Source organism: Paralichthys olivaceus, chromosome 18, assembly GCF_024713975.1.
Source record: "Paralichthys olivaceus isolate ysfri-2021 chromosome 18, ASM2471397v2, whole genome shotgun sequence".
NCBI classification, from domain to species: Eukaryota; Metazoa; Chordata; class Actinopteri; order Pleuronectiformes; family Paralichthyidae; genus Paralichthys; species Paralichthys olivaceus.
The window spans coordinates 17,329,010-17,345,578 of NC_091110.1; the positions used below are offsets into that span (position 1 = coordinate 17,329,010).

The following is a 16,569-nucleotide window of genomic DNA, read 5'->3' on the forward strand; positions in this document are numbered from 1 at the left end:
CGTCCAGCCTCAGGCGACCTCCAAGGACAAGCTGGAGCTTCTATGGTTGTCCCCCACTGTGGAACGGATAATTCGTAGCAGAAATGCAGATTCAACGATTTATGCTGAAAATTCAAAATCCACGACCGAGCGATACGACAAGAGCATTTCAGCGAACTGCTCAGTCAGCTCATTGTTCTCTCTCTCTCTCTCTCTCTCTCTTTCTTTGAATGTGCTACTAGAGAGACGCCTCTTGCCACCTGCTATCAAAGTGTCTGAGTGATGTCCTCTGCTCGTGGGGTTTTGTTTTTAATCACTCTCTTCTGCAATGTTTCCTGCAGGAAGTAAGATGACAGTGGCTTGTACTAAAACATAACCCGCATATGAGATTAAAATCACTAACCAGTGCATTATGGGTAGAGCTTTACCCTTAAAGCTTTTGCAAGAAATCTCCGAGCAGAACGTCAGTAAACACAGACGTGAAGGTTTCGATGTTTTGAGCTAAGGATTGCCTGAGGGTAACAAACCCTGGATAGCAGGCCTTCCTTAATGAATTTAATTGATTATTGAAATTAGCACTTCACAAATAATTCAATTTATTTAACGAGGAAAGCAACATCGGCTCATTGCAGTTTTTCTTAAGGAGGTTGTGCATGGACTGGCGGACGTCCAGATCCAAAAACATAGATATTCCATGCAACATACTTTCCCCAGGCTGGGAATCAAACTGTGCAGCATTCATGTAATGTAAACCCCGATGCAAAACCCAACCAAAGCTCTTTGTTGTTAATTGAGTTTGCCTCCTCTGTCATGTTGTTGTGTTTCTGACCCTCAGCCGCCGCCTCTCACTCACTTCTCTTATATGTTTCCTCTGCATTAGTTTCCCTCACAGCAGCTGAGTGTCGGGGAAACATAACCACACAGCTTCACAAGATTAATTTCCAGCGTTCCATTCTAGTGTGAAAGTATTGCATGTTTCTGTCCCGTGAGATCCGCCTCCTGTATTACAGCTGGCAGAAGAAACATGTCCTATTCATAACTGCAGTGAGTAAAGTGTAGCTCTGCAATCAATCACCGCACACGGCTGCAAACACACAAGAAGAGAGAAAGAGTTTCACATGACAAACATCTTTGTGTTTTTATCAGAACTCAAATATGCATCTTGGCAACACACCAACGCGCAGATCGAATAAATGATTCTGTGTTCATTACAATAGGCAAATTCACTCCGCTAACAACGCGCACAAGCATTTGGTTAATTAATTGTCAGAATTAATTAAGTGCAAAATGGAGAACAAATCAAATTTCATGTGCTGGAAGCTCTTCTGCCCAAAGTGCTGAGATCTATAGAGAACTTGTGCCAAAACGAACGAGCTGTGCTGCAGGATTTCTGTCTGATGACACAAGATAACAAACATATTTGAGAACTATTTCCCCCTCACCTCTGCTCATGCTGCAACTGACTGCAAAACATTTGTGCTTTTTCACTGCGCTCTGGGAATCTGATCTCAGATGTATTTCTGGATGTGAATTGTGGAAAACTATAAGTTGTTTCGGTATCTTGATACAGACGTTTGTGAGGATTATTCAACAAGATTGTTTTTTTTTTTTTCCTCCACTAATCTTGACAAATGTCTCCAAACAAAAAACAACCCATCATATTTCGATCCACATGCAAGATCATACACAACTTGCAAATCCATTACTTGTAAGCACCAACTGCAACCGCCATCATTTTTGATGTAGTTAAAATAAGCTTCTGTATGAACGACTATGGAAATAAAAAATTTAACAAGCATGAAGAACTTCAGTTGAACTTTAGAGTTTAACAGGGCAACAAAAAGGTTCTGGGTCCGAACCTGCCGACTGACCGACCGACCGGGGCCTGTCTGGATCACAGCAGAGACACGGACAAAGGTGACGACTTGGGAAGACAATGAGATTCAAAAACATGTGATCATCATTAACATGCTTTGTACTGCATCTTGCATGTGCCACCCCCCCCCCGGCCTGAACCCTGCAGAGATTTGTCATGAAAGCATCTGACCGTAGGATCTCCTGCTGCGGTCTTCATATCTAGACCCCATTAATGTGCAGCCATTTGCCAGAGTTCACAAATACTGTGTTATTCCTGATGGAAATAGCTTCACTGCTCACCATCGCATGTTTGTCCAGTTCAATAATCTGCTGTTGCCAACCTACACAATATCGATGTGGAATCTCTGACGTTGTTTAGAGCGAACATGACTCACTGGAGAAGAAAATGTGAAAATGGCACCGACTGTGCGGAGGACTGAAACGTGATTGTCGAATGAAAATGAATGTTCGCTCAAAATGTGCTTTATCTCGTTTTACTCACCGTCTGGTAGGTAATAATGAATTTCATGAGGTGGCCCACAGGCATGTTCTGGGTGAGGAACTCTCTCTGGCTGGGCAGGGCTGGCTGGTACTGGATCTTTGCTGTTGAAAAAAAAAACAACAACAGCACATCATGAATCCATATCAGTGGCTTCTTTAGTCTTCCGCGCTCTCACCTGGAGTACCTTACATGCAGTGTAGGACAAAGCTATGCTTGGTTGGAGGATGAGTAAAAAGAGGGAAACTAAATGTTTGATACTAAACTGGAAATGATGCCTCCTGTCGATCAGGAAGGTTTTATCTTGAATCACTGAATAGAAATAATGGCCCTGGCGAAAAGACATGACCTCATACTTCTGTGGCGGAGCACTAACCACGGCTCTTACATTTAAAAAAAAATCTCCATCCTGCCGACGTGAGTGAAGCAACTTCATCGGCGCCGTTAAAGGTATAGCGCGCGTCACGCACGCACGCACGCTGGTCCCGCGCTCCCTCCGGCAAGTGAAGTGACATCTGGCCGTAAGCCAGGCTTTTAACAAATGAACCAGAGGAAGATGTGAAACATCATTTAGAAAATGTCAAGAGGCCGTCAGCGAGCTCAAAAATAATGCCCTCAACGCTAAACAAAATTGATGAGCCTGATGCAGTAAAATTGAAAAACAGCGACATGATAAGTGGCTCCGAAGCAATTTGACATGGTCACTTAGACGTACAAATGACAGCGCTGTTCACATGACATAAGAGCTGTCGAGCTGTGTCATATCCATAATGCCACTTGTTTTGACACCAAAGACAGAAACTTACCAGCAGCAAAAAGCCTCAAACCTCATTATTCATCCGGCAGATGTTAAATCGTCGTCGGCTAAATGAGACGTAGTCTGGCAACTTATTCTTTTTGAGCAGCAAAGTGCTCCACGGTGACAAAACTGTCAAGGTCTCCCAAAGGGAAACAAATGTGATGTGACGCTTTTTGCAGGAAACTTTGTCACAACTCATCATTTGCTCCTAACTCGAGATGACGTGTGCAAACAGGTTCAGCGTGATGGCAGTTTATGTAACTTAATGACATGAGATTAAGCCGAAGCTCAGGAAGGTTTGCTCCGATGCCTCGCTGACGGATGGTGAGAGAGAAGCGCTTGTGTACAGATGTCATCCCTCGATCACAGTAAAATAATACTATTGTTATACAATCTTTCTGGCATCCGGCAATTTCCAGACTTGTTCTTTTGAAGGCGCTCACTTTTGGCCCTTTCTGTAAAGGTGGTCTAAATTACACAGCTCCTGCAGCGCAGGATAAATGCTGAGGATTTCCTCTCTGTCAACACAACTGAAAGAGCCGATCGAAAAAGGACAAAATACCAACTTCAACTTCACAACATTTCAGTGCTTGCAGTCGGTATGATGGAATTACTCCACTCTGCTCTCAAAAGTAAGACGGAGAGCACAAGAAAAGAGAAAAGAAAATACCTGAAATCTCCAAAATTCAAGGTAATGTCGATTTTATTTACTCACAGGTTGATGAAGTATTCTGCAGATGTGTGGAACTGGGACATCGTGCAAGATTATGGGCCGGACTGACGAGGCCCCCTTTGTTGTAACTTTTCTAAATATTCAGATCTTTCACATTTCCCCACAAACATATATAACACACCTGAGGGAGGCATCATCTTAACAAGCATTAAAACACCCTCTGTATCTGATGAAAGGTGATGAAAAGAAGTCGTGAGCAGACGGGAAAGAGTCCAGCCCGTCTTCTCTCGGGGATGCTGACGCAATTCTCACATGCGCCGCCGTCTGAAGTTTCCCTCGACTGACAGCTCACCAGAATATTTTCTTTGCATCATTCTGTGATCTTGGGAAAACCTCTGCGAATTCAGGAGCGTCCGGTGGCTCCTGAGCAGTCTGCATAACAGCTGCATAACAGCTGGGTCCTGACCCACAGCTCTCTAGCTTCTGAAGAGGCTGCCTCCCGCTGAGTGGGCTCCTTCTCATCGCCTTTTTCTGTCCGTCTTACTCTCACTTTCCTCTTTTAAAGCTAGGTGGCATTTGATCCTCCCACGCAACATTTTTGTGTGAATGCACCACCGGAGAACGCCGACCCTTGCCATTTGCGATTTCCTCCGCCAATGACCTGTGAGTCGTACTTTTGGTAGTCCTCAGCGAAAGGGCTTCAAATTCCCATTACTCTCTCGCTCTGAACTTTTACCTCCACACAGGCGCTGTCAGTGTCTCTGACTGTCAGAGGGATGAGGAAAAGTGAAACATGAAAAGCCACTCAAATCAAGACCTAACATCAAAGCGGCGATGATTCAGAAATGCAGCTTTCCGACGACAATTTGTGAAAGAGCAGGGAAACTTTCAAAAAGTATGAAAACAGCTAAAACCGAGCTTTCACTGAAGTTTGGTCCGTGGCACTGCCTGTGAAATTCCATTATCTCTTTCATCCTGAAAAGCCAACAGAGCAGTGCGGAGCATATTAAGTGGCAAACCAGTGTGGAAAATAAGAGGTAATCATATGCACGACGTCTTGCTAATATCTGGAAATATAAAAAACAAAAGACCATGAAGGCCGTGTGAAGCAAAGTTAAACCAGCGATGGAAACGCCTCTTATAGTGCAAGTCTGTGTGGGTATGAGTAAACACGGTCAAATAAAGAAGTCACTACAGAGGGATTCAAAAAAAGAAGAAAAGCAACTGTCGCTGTCGTAAATCTTGTTAGAACATCTGGGTGAGGGCAGCACAATTCAACTACTACTTCATCCAAATGTTAAAAGATAAAGTCCTTCATCTGTGTGCATCTTACATCACAGATCTTTTAATGAATCACAGATGGAGCCTCTTGACAGAAATTGAAATTGAAGCCTCAGTAGTGAACTCACACACACTCACACACACACACGTATAGTTGCCACCGTTACTTAATATTTCCTCGTCCTGACAACAACGATGACCCAGTTGCCAAAAATTCCCCTCATTAGTTTATACATTCTTAAATGAACTGATCTTTAATATTGGATGACTCTTAATGTCCAATGAATAAAATATTAAAGTAGTGGACTACAAACAGGAGACTCATTTGATTTTGACGTCTCATTTAAACTCCCTGAGAAAGTGTTTTTAATCAGCAGCTCGCGGGAACAGTGACGTTTGATCTGCGTACGGCGACGTCTTCTTTCCGATCGGACAACAGACCTTCTTCAGCATCAAGGTCCAAACATAAATGACAAGAGTTTATATTGAGCTTATTCTGTCCCTCTGGGGTTTGAACATTTTTCCACTGGTGAACACAGCTCTGCAAAAACCACATTTACTTAATTTGCCTGCTCATCAACACTCGCTGCATTGCTCATCAGCAGAGATGTGAGCTGCACACAGAAAGCTGAATCCATTTCCACTGTGTTTAAACTCAGCGAGAGAGAAATCACTTTGCATTATTTATTTTCACAATCACGTTATAACTCCCACTTCATGTTTAATCCCCAAATTAGGCGCCATTAGTTTAATTCACAGTGGATATTGGCCCGGAATCCAGACTCATGCCATGTTAGTTATAAATGCCAACGCACATGTTTCATACAAGACTCTGGACTAAACTGTGAGTGGCACCTGCAATCATTTCCTCACCGCACATGCAGCAGCTCCTCCTCCCTGAGAAGACACAATGGCGACGTCAGGTATCGTGTTGCATGTCCGCCTGTCAGCTCCGGTCGCGAACAAAAGAAACTGCCTTAAATTCGGTGCGACAATCTTTTCCGAGTGACAAAGAGAACTGCAGTGTCGCCCAATGAACTATAGATGTTCACTGTATGTGGACACAAAGCCACAGAGTTCACATGATAAAGGAAGACAGAGAAAAACACATTGAAACAAAATGTTAATTTAGTAACTGCGCCGCTGTCTCTGTAGCGATCACTGGATATTAGACTGCATGCCTAATTGCGTTATACTGCAACTTGCAAGCTGTGAAAGCCTAATTAGATTTTTTTTTGTTGTGCAGTGTGAATATTACACGGGAACCTACTCAAGCACCAAATAAAACATGCACACTTCAAGCACGATTTCAAAATGTCAACACCAGGCAAAAATTGCCGTTTCCGAGCTCATCTATCCCCCGTGCATGGCAACCTGCAAATTTGCAGTGAAACCAAATAGCTCATAAATCTTTGCGATGACTGAGAGAAGCGATAACAATAAAAAAAGCAACAAAAAAAAAAAAAGAAAGAAACTGACAGAACTCTTATAAAAGATGGATGCATGAATGAGGGGATAAATCCAGAGGCCAAGAACAGGACAAACATGATGTATGAGTGAACACGCAGCTCATATCCAGCATCTGCATCGGTGTGTGAAGAGAAACTGAAGGGAGTGTTCTTTCTTTTCTTTTCTGATCATTCATCGTTCTGCTCATTCACTGATGACTTGAGAATTAATTAGGATTTCAGATAACAAACATCTAGAAGAGGAGCCAAACACAGGGGAGGGGGGGAGGGGGGGAGGGGCTGTGGGTTCTTTACACTCATGGCGCCCAAAAGAGGTTCGGCATCATCCCGAGTCATTATCGTCATTCCCACTGTATGTGTTAAGCTCCTCTCTTCACTCTCCCGCTAACAGGAAAGCTGCTCAGGTTTACCCACTTCCATAAAATTGAAATGAAACATGTCACACAGACGACTTCAAGCAGCAGTCCTCTCTTTAATTTATCCCCGACTCCTTTTGGGAGAGGTGACGTCTCAGTCACTGGCCTTACTTTGGCTTTTGAGAGTCGCTGTCAACCTCCCCGCGCTGATTTAAAGCCAACGTGTGGCACTGTGGCATCTGAGCCGCAGCAATCTATGCTGCATAATTCAACACCGCTCTCAAACCTGTCTCATTAAGGACCCTGGCCATGGTCCATGGCGCTGGGTATGAGGCTTTGAGTGACAGATCTGTTGCCAGCTTAGTGCAAACAGGTACAGACCCAGAGTAAGCTCCAGCTCCAGCTACTTCCGAACGTGGCAGAGCAGCAGCCTCCACTTCAGCTTCAACTTGGACCAGCACCGACTCCGATTATTAATATTTAACCAACACATAACAAGCACGGGTCGTGAAAAACACTTCAGCTGCACCCATGAGACACCCCAGAAAAAGTCCAAAGATCTTTTGGTGATGAGGGCGGACAAGTGATCTCTGTAGTTAAATTTTACGCTGCTGTTCGCTCCACCCAGGCTCCACCCATCGCCTGAATGCTCCGGAGGATTCTGGAGACAAACTCTAGAGAAGGTCCAGATTCAATTGTCCGGAATTCATAAATAAATAAATAGATCGATAGACAGACAGATAGTTAGAAAGAAGTTATAGTGTCTAACTCGATATAAAGAAATAAAAAGTAGATTCTGTTCAGAAGTTTGTGTTTTCTCTGAGTGCTCAATTTGTTCACACAGTCAAGAATCAACACATTTTCAGATGCAAATGAAAAAGACGCTGCTGGTTTTCGAACGTCGAGCTAGTTGGCTCAATTAAAACTTTCTGCTTCTTGTGACCGGCCCACACTTTCCTGCTGGGCTCCATATTTTCCCCCTGCCTGGAAACTCGATTGCTGAGAGGTCAGTAATGACGTGTTTGTCACTTTCAACTTCTCGCCTCCGACCGTGGCGAATGTCACATTAGCCTCCAGTTTCAGCTTCGACTCCTGCGCTGGTTCCCAAAATCCAATCCAGGCGATTCCTCACAAATGTATCTACATGGATGCACAGTTTGCCACGTTTGACGGACACGCTGAGAGAGGAGGATACTCGCCTCCTGCCTCGGTGAGAATGTCATTTAGCGAGTTGATGGAGGTGGGAGACTGACACACTGACCTGCTAGATGAGGAGGGCAGGTGACAATCACAGCTCTGCACAAGAAGGTGGCGGTGGCGGTCATCACCCGAGCCCACTCAGCATCCTGCGGAAACAGAAGCAGCTTCTTTTAATGAGCATGTTGCACAGATTTATTGGTAAATGATTGTGTCTGGTGCAGAAACTCTTTTTCTGATTTCCTCATGGCTGACCACATCTTCAGTATCCAGCTGAGCATGTTTGAGATGGAATAAGTCATAGAGTTTTGGAGCCATATTACATTTATGCATATTATTGAGACTTTGCAGACATTTGTATGTGTTTGCACCGACAGTTTTTACAGTTAAATAAAGAGTATTGATCGCCCCCTGGTGGCTGGATTCAATTTTACCAAAGTAAAACTCAAAATGCATGTCAAAGGAATTTTAGGTCGGCGAAAGAACCCATTGCATTTTGGGGCTGATCTAGACAGAAAAATTCATGGATCTCGTTAAAAAAAGCAATGGTGCAGCTTGATTTGATTTAGAGGACCCTTGGTGTGCCATTAGTTATGAAGTACACATATACTTATATATATATATGATGTCATATAATATTTATAATATATTTTTGGCTGTTGGCAAGTTATCTGCTCAGAGAAGGATATATTCCTGTCATTTATTCATACCATGTGGTAAAAATAAACTTTAAAAGTTGATTAAGTATTTTTTAAGGCTCATGTTCTACTGTAAGCCAATATCATGAATTAATCATTTCCCTGCTCTCACATGTTCTCTCACATCCCTCACTCATGTTCAGTATTTCCACTAATCTCTGCTTCCTGCTGATGAAGTCAATCACCACAGAAAGACACTGGACAAAAAGCTCCTGTCCCTGAACACTGTAAAACAGACAGAGATTCTTGGATGCTGAAAATTAGAAGTGAACACATTTCCAGCTCTCTCGACCGGCCCCCTGGTAACGTTAGGATTTTTATTTTCAATGATTGATTCACAAGGAGCCTCTCCATGCTTCCTATCTCCCAGCACCACCCTCAGCTCCTCAAGAGAAACTCAGGGCTGCAAATAAAAGGTGTCCAAGCTCCTCCAGTTTAGACAAAGCTCTGCTCAAGGTCCCAAAGAAAAGACATTCATCTATTTATTTCCATATATCTGCGTAAAAAATTATAATTTTGCTTGTGCATGTCACCGTTGCTTCGCAGCGAGAAGACGTCTCATGAAACAGACGCCCCGCGGCTCTTTTCCTCCGACCCAGAGGAATAGAGCCTCTCTGTGTGAAGTTTGCACATTTCCCTGTGTGTGGGTTTTCCTCTGGGTGCTCTGGTTCAGCTTAGGTAAAGTGGAAAATCACCCATAGTTGTGAATGGGAGTGTGAACGTGTTTGTCTGCCAATGTGTTTTATCACTGTGGCAGACTAAATGTCAAGGGTGAGCCCTGCCTCTCCGGAGCAGGACGGCAGTCAATAATACTTTCTCATGACTGATCAAATCTATAGTTAATCTTTTTGATTCATTCATTTGTTAATTGATAAATATTGTTCTCTGTATGTTGCCTGCCACAATTTCCCAGAAGCCCTCTCGTTTTGTCCAGCCAACAGTCTAAACTCAGATAATATTTGTAAAAGACAAAAAATAAAAAACACAAATAAAATCAAAAACATAGAGCTTGAATTCAGAAATTTAACTTTAACTCTTTTATGCGTATTTTAAACTTAACTGCACTTTTCGTTAACAATGAACATTCATGAAGCTGCAGCCACTTGGCATTTTTGATGAAAAGACAAATTGTATAATCGTTACTTTAGACGGAATGCAGATTCCTGACTGATGGTATTCAGTGATCAGTACAATGGAGTCTAGTCCAGCGATCAAATAAATCCATCAGCCTTGGAGCTGAACTGTTTATTGATCTGGTGAACACCTGAGTGTGCTCACAGTCTTCTTGGTTTCCCAGCTGTGGATGATGGAGACAGTCAGGCGGAACACACATTGCCTTCACGGGAGACGGCCTGTTTCCCCAGCGAGGAAGCTTTTATCTCTGTGTCGTGCCTCATCAATCCCTGAGAGAGCCGTTACCGTGCCGTACCTGCCATATGGCCGTCACCGCCGAACCCAGCCGGACGTCCTCCAGCCCCACACGCTCCGCCAGGCGCTCTGAAAGCTGTTGGGTGCCTCCCTGTGGAGACACAGATACTACAGTGAAGGTGGGCTTCAAACCCACAGCTGCCCCGATTCCCTGGAGAGAAAAGTTAAAGGGTGACTTCGCCCAAATTACAAAGCAACAAACCCCCGGCAGTGTCAAGCCAGCCAGCCAGCCAGCCAGCCAGCCATGCAGATAATAGTTTATATTTGCCAAGAATTTTATGTATCTGCCTCTGAGACCTCTGCTGACACTTCAATACATCAAAACATTGACTGTGGTGAATAAGCAATTACAAATTATGCTTTAGAAGAAAAAAAGATCAGCAGCATCTCCGTCCAGAAACTGTCCCTGTAGCTCTGCAAGAGCCGCAGAACTGGAAGTAAACGGTTTTCAAAGGAGATAGAAAACTTCAGTTTGGCTTTTTTATCTATAAGCACCAAAGTGAAGCGAGATCATCTTCTTCTGCAGCCAGTCGTCACCGGAGGTCATCAAAATCATCCACGTTAGTGAGTGGGACATGGATTCGGAGGAACGCATCCTTCGCAGGCTGCATTCACTGACAGATTGCGTCACAGCTGCAAATTTGAAGGCTTCCTCGGAATATGTTTTATGAGCATCAGAGAAATTAACATACTCTGAACGTTTTCGTGGTTCAGATGAGTAAAAGCACACTTTTGGTGATTTGGAGACATTTCAGAGACGTTCAGAGAAATCATGTCTCAAACGTGCATTTTAAACTCAGAGCATTTTCATTTGACTTCCTGTGACAGACTTTGCTCTTGCATGATATTTGACTGATGAGGCACATTCCACTTCACATTTGCTGCCGCTCTCGCTGCAGCTGTGGAGTAGTCACGCCCACATTGCTGCTCATTAAATTTCGTCAGTAAAAAGCAGGAACCCCATTATAAATAACTTGCTGCGGATGAAAAACATGGAGGGAATTCATGCCATCTCTTTTTTTTAAGGCATCTTGACGGACTTTTCTGCTTTTAAACCCGACTGAGAAACAGAAACAGCAAAGGTTCGATAGCAAAAACACAGAAATAGAACAGAAAGGAGGCAAAACCTTCATGTTGAGAGAATGCACAGAAAAATTCAGAAATCCAATAAGAGACCAGAGCTCAAAGTGTTTAAACAGTCAATGAAGCTCCAAGGTCAAAGAAAGGCAAAGTGTTTGTCGGGACACAGTTTGAATGAGCAGCACAGACTGCAGTGAGAGGCTGGGGTTATGTTTTAGAACAGGAATTCAATGTGGTCTCCAGTTGTGAAAAAAGCACTCGAGCCAACACTGTCTGGAGAGGGACGTGAGCTCTGTACCTTTATTTTGAACTCCTGAGCAGAACCTGCAGAGCTCTCCAGAAGTGGCAGCAGTCCTCCAGCCGCTGCCGCGTACATGAGGAAGAACAAGAAGGACATCTGGGACGACTCCATCCCAAACACAGAGCGGCTGCACAGAGCCATCTCCTCTTTTAGTTCTGGAGGACAGGGGTTGAGATTCTCAATGTTAAATACTGTAAAACTGAGGCTGTTCTCCTCACCTGCAACTTTACTTTGTGTTATATATAAATGAATGAGTGATGGGATCATGACAGTATGACATTCTTATACTATATAGGTTATGTTTAGTGATCAGCATTTTACATGTAGACCAGTTTTAATTTATAGTAAAGTTTTAGACAATATTTATGAAATGTTATTAAAGGTGTCGTGTCTTCTTTTGTACTGTATTACTTATTCTTTTTGTACCATAAACCAGCAAAAGATAAAATTACATTAATGCCTCTGATATGGGACAGTAAAGTTTTTAACCTAGATGAACAAAGCCAAAATAAAAAGTCAAATATTTTTATTTTATGGTTGAGGTGAGTTGAAGTCAGTTGTTGCACTCAAACTGAGTACAGCATTTTATTTTATTTGAAGTTAGATACATGAGGACAAGGTAGGAGGTAACAAAAAAAAAGAAAAGAATTAATGCACAAAATAGCAGACGTGATATTTAAGGCAGCTTTTAACCCTGACCTGCAGTCCAACCGTGTTTCTCAGTGTAGGAGTGCAGGGTCATACTGTCCAGCTCCGCAGCATTGGGAGTCTTCGATGGATCCTGGACGCACACTGTCGCACACAATCTGTCAATCTGAGAGCAGAGCACAGTCACAACACACACACACACACACACACACACACACACACACACACACACACACACCATTCATGTATCTTTGAGGAGAGGGTCGATGGGAGGGGTTGGGATGAATCTCATTTGCTTTTCCAGGATCACCAACCCCAGCTTTAATATGCGCTTACAGAGGAATTCATCAGAAACACCTGGTCTCCCTTTTATTAGTTCCACCTCAGCATTATTTTATTCCCTAAATACAGAAAACCGCTGCGTTGGCGCGTTGCCTCACCTTCCTAAAAAACTGGGTTAAATCCATTAGCGTGAGTGGGGACAGAGCCGGAATATTGGACCTGTAGGTGCGGATTTTGGCGCCTGGTCCTCTCATGTGTTGCACCTTCCTGCCAGTGTTGAATTGTGGGTAGGTCTCTAAGCCCAGCTCCTTTATTAGCTCCAGGATGTGAGTTTGGGTGCTGAAAGAGAAAGAGAAGTAGTGGAAAGGATATTCAGAGATATTTAGAGATGGATCGACGTGGTCTTGAAAATATTATATTGCTTGATTGAGTCAAAGTCTTCTTAAAGAATGGAAGTTCTCTCCGAGTTCAAAAATAACTTGAACTGCATCACTGCACGATAAATCCAATAATTGCTATATTGCTTATCTATTCGCTGCCTGGGTCATAAATCACATTTCCTCTGTAGCTTTGACCCCAGAACTGTTTTGGTATCAGGTGAAAACCACCTCATTTGACCCCCTTGTTAATGAGTTTGCTCATATTATCTAATATCACCAGGCTGTTTTAATTTTGAAGGGGGTTTCACTCGGTGGAGAATCCCCAGTTGAATATTTGTTTCATGTCAGAGTCACATTTCAAATGCATCTAAATGACGAAAGTCTCTTTGTGAATGTATCTGTGTAATGTCAGTTAGAGCATGAATCATTCCCGTAGCTTCTGATCCATTTTACCTTCCGACCCACTGGCCTCCAAAGTCCCAGATGTCAGCCCCATTGGCCGCGGGTATTTCCGTGGACAGCGTGCGTCCTCCCACTCGATCTGCACAACAAACCGCACGTGATTTACTTCAGAGCAAAACAGAACATGACTCCTTTTGATAACAAAACTATTTTACAAACCTTTCCCCTCCAGTATCAGTATTTCTAACTTGGCATCCGTCTTTCTGAGCAAATGAGCTGCACTCAGTCCAGATAATCCGGCGCCAACAACAATAACGTCCCAAATTTTCGCAGTCATAGTCAAGCCCCAGTGACTAGGTTTTCTCCTGCCAACTTGGCGTGCGGTGGTAAACTGCGGAGTCAGAAACAGAAATCCGACTCCCTCTTCTTCTCTGTATCAATTAGGTTATCTCGCAGAGTCGGAACTGCTTTCATAATCGTGCACTTTGGAACTGTGAACAACTGAGCTCGTGACCTACTTGGCAGAGGATCGGTTGTGCAAATTTCAGATACAAACGCCAGGAGAGGCTTTTGATTTTTCAACAGCAGAGGCTTCGTCGGAACAAAAGAAGTTCTGCGCCTTTGTAACAAAGTATTAATTTTAATTCGGCTGTTAAATAATAATGCAGTAATTGGGTTATTCTTCAAACGTGCAGTATGTTAATGTGATTCATGCAGAGGGCCGTGTGATGGATGTTTGTTTGGTCGAGTTTTTATACTGAACACACTAAAGTCCTTCTTATCTTAAATCATCTTTTATAATATATCTTTATTTTATCTCCTTTATTTGTGTTTATTTATCTGTTTTTTGCTGCAAAAACTAAAAGAGTATGTCTGGACATTTACTGAGTGAGGGTGCAGCTTTCCACAAGAAAATGGAAAGCAGATTAAAATAAATTATTTTGATTTAGGACATATACATTTGAAGTCATCCCACAAATAAAGCGAATGTTAGTCTCACTTTTTCTTTACGTGTCTTTATTTTTTAATGTTTGTGTTCATTTCTTCTCGCTGTGCTGTTTTGTTTTTTGTCTTATTTCTGCGTTCACATTTTTAAGGTCACTTTTGCAAACTGTTACAAGAAAAAGTCAAACGAAGTGGCTAAACACTTGGAGGAAAAAAAGACTAAACCCTCAGATCTATGGAGGTAAAATACATTAGTACCGGTGCAAATCATCCACAGGGGTCAGCGGTTCAAGAACCATGAAGTATCTGTTATCTAAGCAGTACTTAATGTGTCAAACAAAGAAAAAAAAAAGTATGTTATGTGATTTAAGTCAAGGGTACAACAGTGTACTCTGTAAATTCTGCAGTGTGTGATTCAAACAGACTTGGGTATCATGCGGTTGGTTCATCTTTGAAAATGATGTTCTACTCAGTTTGCACATGGACTGAATATTTGCAGATAAACTATTTATATATATATATATATTTAGTATAAAGTGTTTCAGTGGTAGTCCTGGTACTTTTTATATAAGGTGTGTGGTGGTAGTACATTTTTTTGATGTGCTCAGTGGATGTGTCTTTGCACGGCCGCATCTAAACCCATATTTTGTTCACCGCTGTCTGATGTATTGGGGGGGGGGGGCAGACAGATCGCACGCATGAGAACAACTATACTGAGAATTTGTGTTAATCGAAACAGCGTGAGCAGGAGGGGATGAGCGGAGTGACCGTCTGGGCCTGCGGCGTCGTCACCGGAGGGGGTCGAGAAACTTGACGGTGTTGAGGATGACGCAGCACAGCAGTCGCCATTCACCTGCATGCCTGTGGTTTGCAACTTTGAAACAGTGAAGACTCGGTGTAAGATGTGAGCTGTGCATTTTTGTTGTTTGCCGGAGGAAAACATTTCAGACTCTGCACATTCAGCCACGTCCCCCATCCCCCCCCCTCCTCCAAACTGGAAGACCTTGACCTCTGTGAAAGGATCATGCATTAATCAACGGAGCCCAGTTTGTGAGATGACCACACCTCGTCCAATCTCATTGTACGTTTGAACTCTGGAGTCTGACAGGGCTGTGTGCTGATGACCTCTATGCATTTATATAACACAACTGTGATAAGCCTTAGTACGGGGTTAGTCAGAGAACTTTTAAAAATCATAATGAAGAAAACTTAAAGTTAATTACAAAAGATAAAACAAGAAAATGTAAATTACCTTGAGAAAATCTGATCAGAAAGCGTTGCATGTGAACAGAGATCAATGCTAAGTTTTATTACAGTGGGCTAATGTCTGTATCATTGAGAAGGAACTACGACAAACTTCAAAAAACTAACAACCCTAACATCAGAGTTCCTTGAAAGTAGCATTAGATGAATGCTAACATAATAAAGACATATTGAAACAGATTTAGGCTAAAATTGAACTTTTAGATTTTTTTTTTTTAAGACCTTGAGCCTAAAGTGCTTTGTGTGATTGTTAAGAAGAAAAAATCACGATACAAACACAGTGAATCTACCATCATCTGCAGCCGTGCATGTCTCCAGCTCGGAGTTCTTGGCTGCACGCCACCTTCGCTGTGGTCAAGAAAACAACGACGCAGAGAATCACCTAAGATCTTCTCACCATCTGTATAACAGTGGGAACGGCTCTGACTGTAACTGTATAACACGGCAGCAGATGGTGAAACTTGCCCCCAGCTCCCATCGTCCAGTGCATGAGCACGCTCTATAGTGTACGTTCTATAAATACCAATGCATGTAACATAGCTGATTTAATGAGTTTCATGGTACTGATATTTACTGTGTGCAACGTTCTCTGAAAAGGATTTTTGTTTTTCCTCAGACGAACATCATTTGGAAAAAAGCGGTCGGTAGCCTTTCATGCTTTCGAAGCAATTAAATATAATTTCTTCCAGCAGAATACAAAACAAACAAAAAAAAGATGCTTTTCAAGATTCCTTTTAAAAAGCAGTTTCTGTGAGTCTCCTACACGAGTTGCTCAGAAAAGAGTTTTCGAGGTGAGACGGGGGTTTCGCTGCGTTTTAAATGGAGCTGACTCTGTCTGTGACAAGTGTGGCCTCAAGCTTGAAATATACATGTTGTGAGTACAAGAGAAAACCCAGGTTAAGATTCAAAACAAGTGTTTGGTATTTTTATAGAAGTGGAGATAAAGATCTTTATCCCTTGTCACTAATCCATTTCCTCCACGATGCTGCTGAGGGATACTCCTCCGTCTCTCATTTATAAAGGCTGCTTCCC

At 42.7% G+C, this 16,569-nt stretch overlaps 1 protein-coding gene across 1 annotated transcript in view; it reads right to left on the minus strand.

The window, feature by feature from the left end:
• LOC109639840 (amine oxidase [flavin-containing] A) overlaps positions 1-13,748 on the minus strand; it is a 28,671-nt gene extending 14,923 nt beyond the window's left edge. The window contains exons 1-8 of the mRNA XM_020103513.2: positions 13,549-13,748; positions 13,381-13,468; positions 12,706-12,886; positions 12,317-12,431; positions 11,615-11,772; positions 10,238-10,327; positions 8,175-8,259; positions 2,339-2,439 (exon numbers count right to left, since the gene is read on the minus strand). Coding sequence (XP_019959072.2) covers positions 2,339-2,439; positions 8,175-8,259; positions 10,238-10,327; positions 11,615-11,772; positions 12,317-12,431; positions 12,706-12,886; positions 13,381-13,468; positions 13,549-13,666 — 936 coding nt within the window. The 5' untranslated portion in view covers positions 13,667-13,748. The remainder of the gene's footprint in view (positions 1-2,338; positions 2,440-8,174; positions 8,260-10,237; positions 10,328-11,614; positions 11,773-12,316; positions 12,432-12,705; positions 12,887-13,380; positions 13,469-13,548) is intronic.
• Between the last annotated feature and the right edge of the window lie 2,821 nt (positions 13,749-16,569).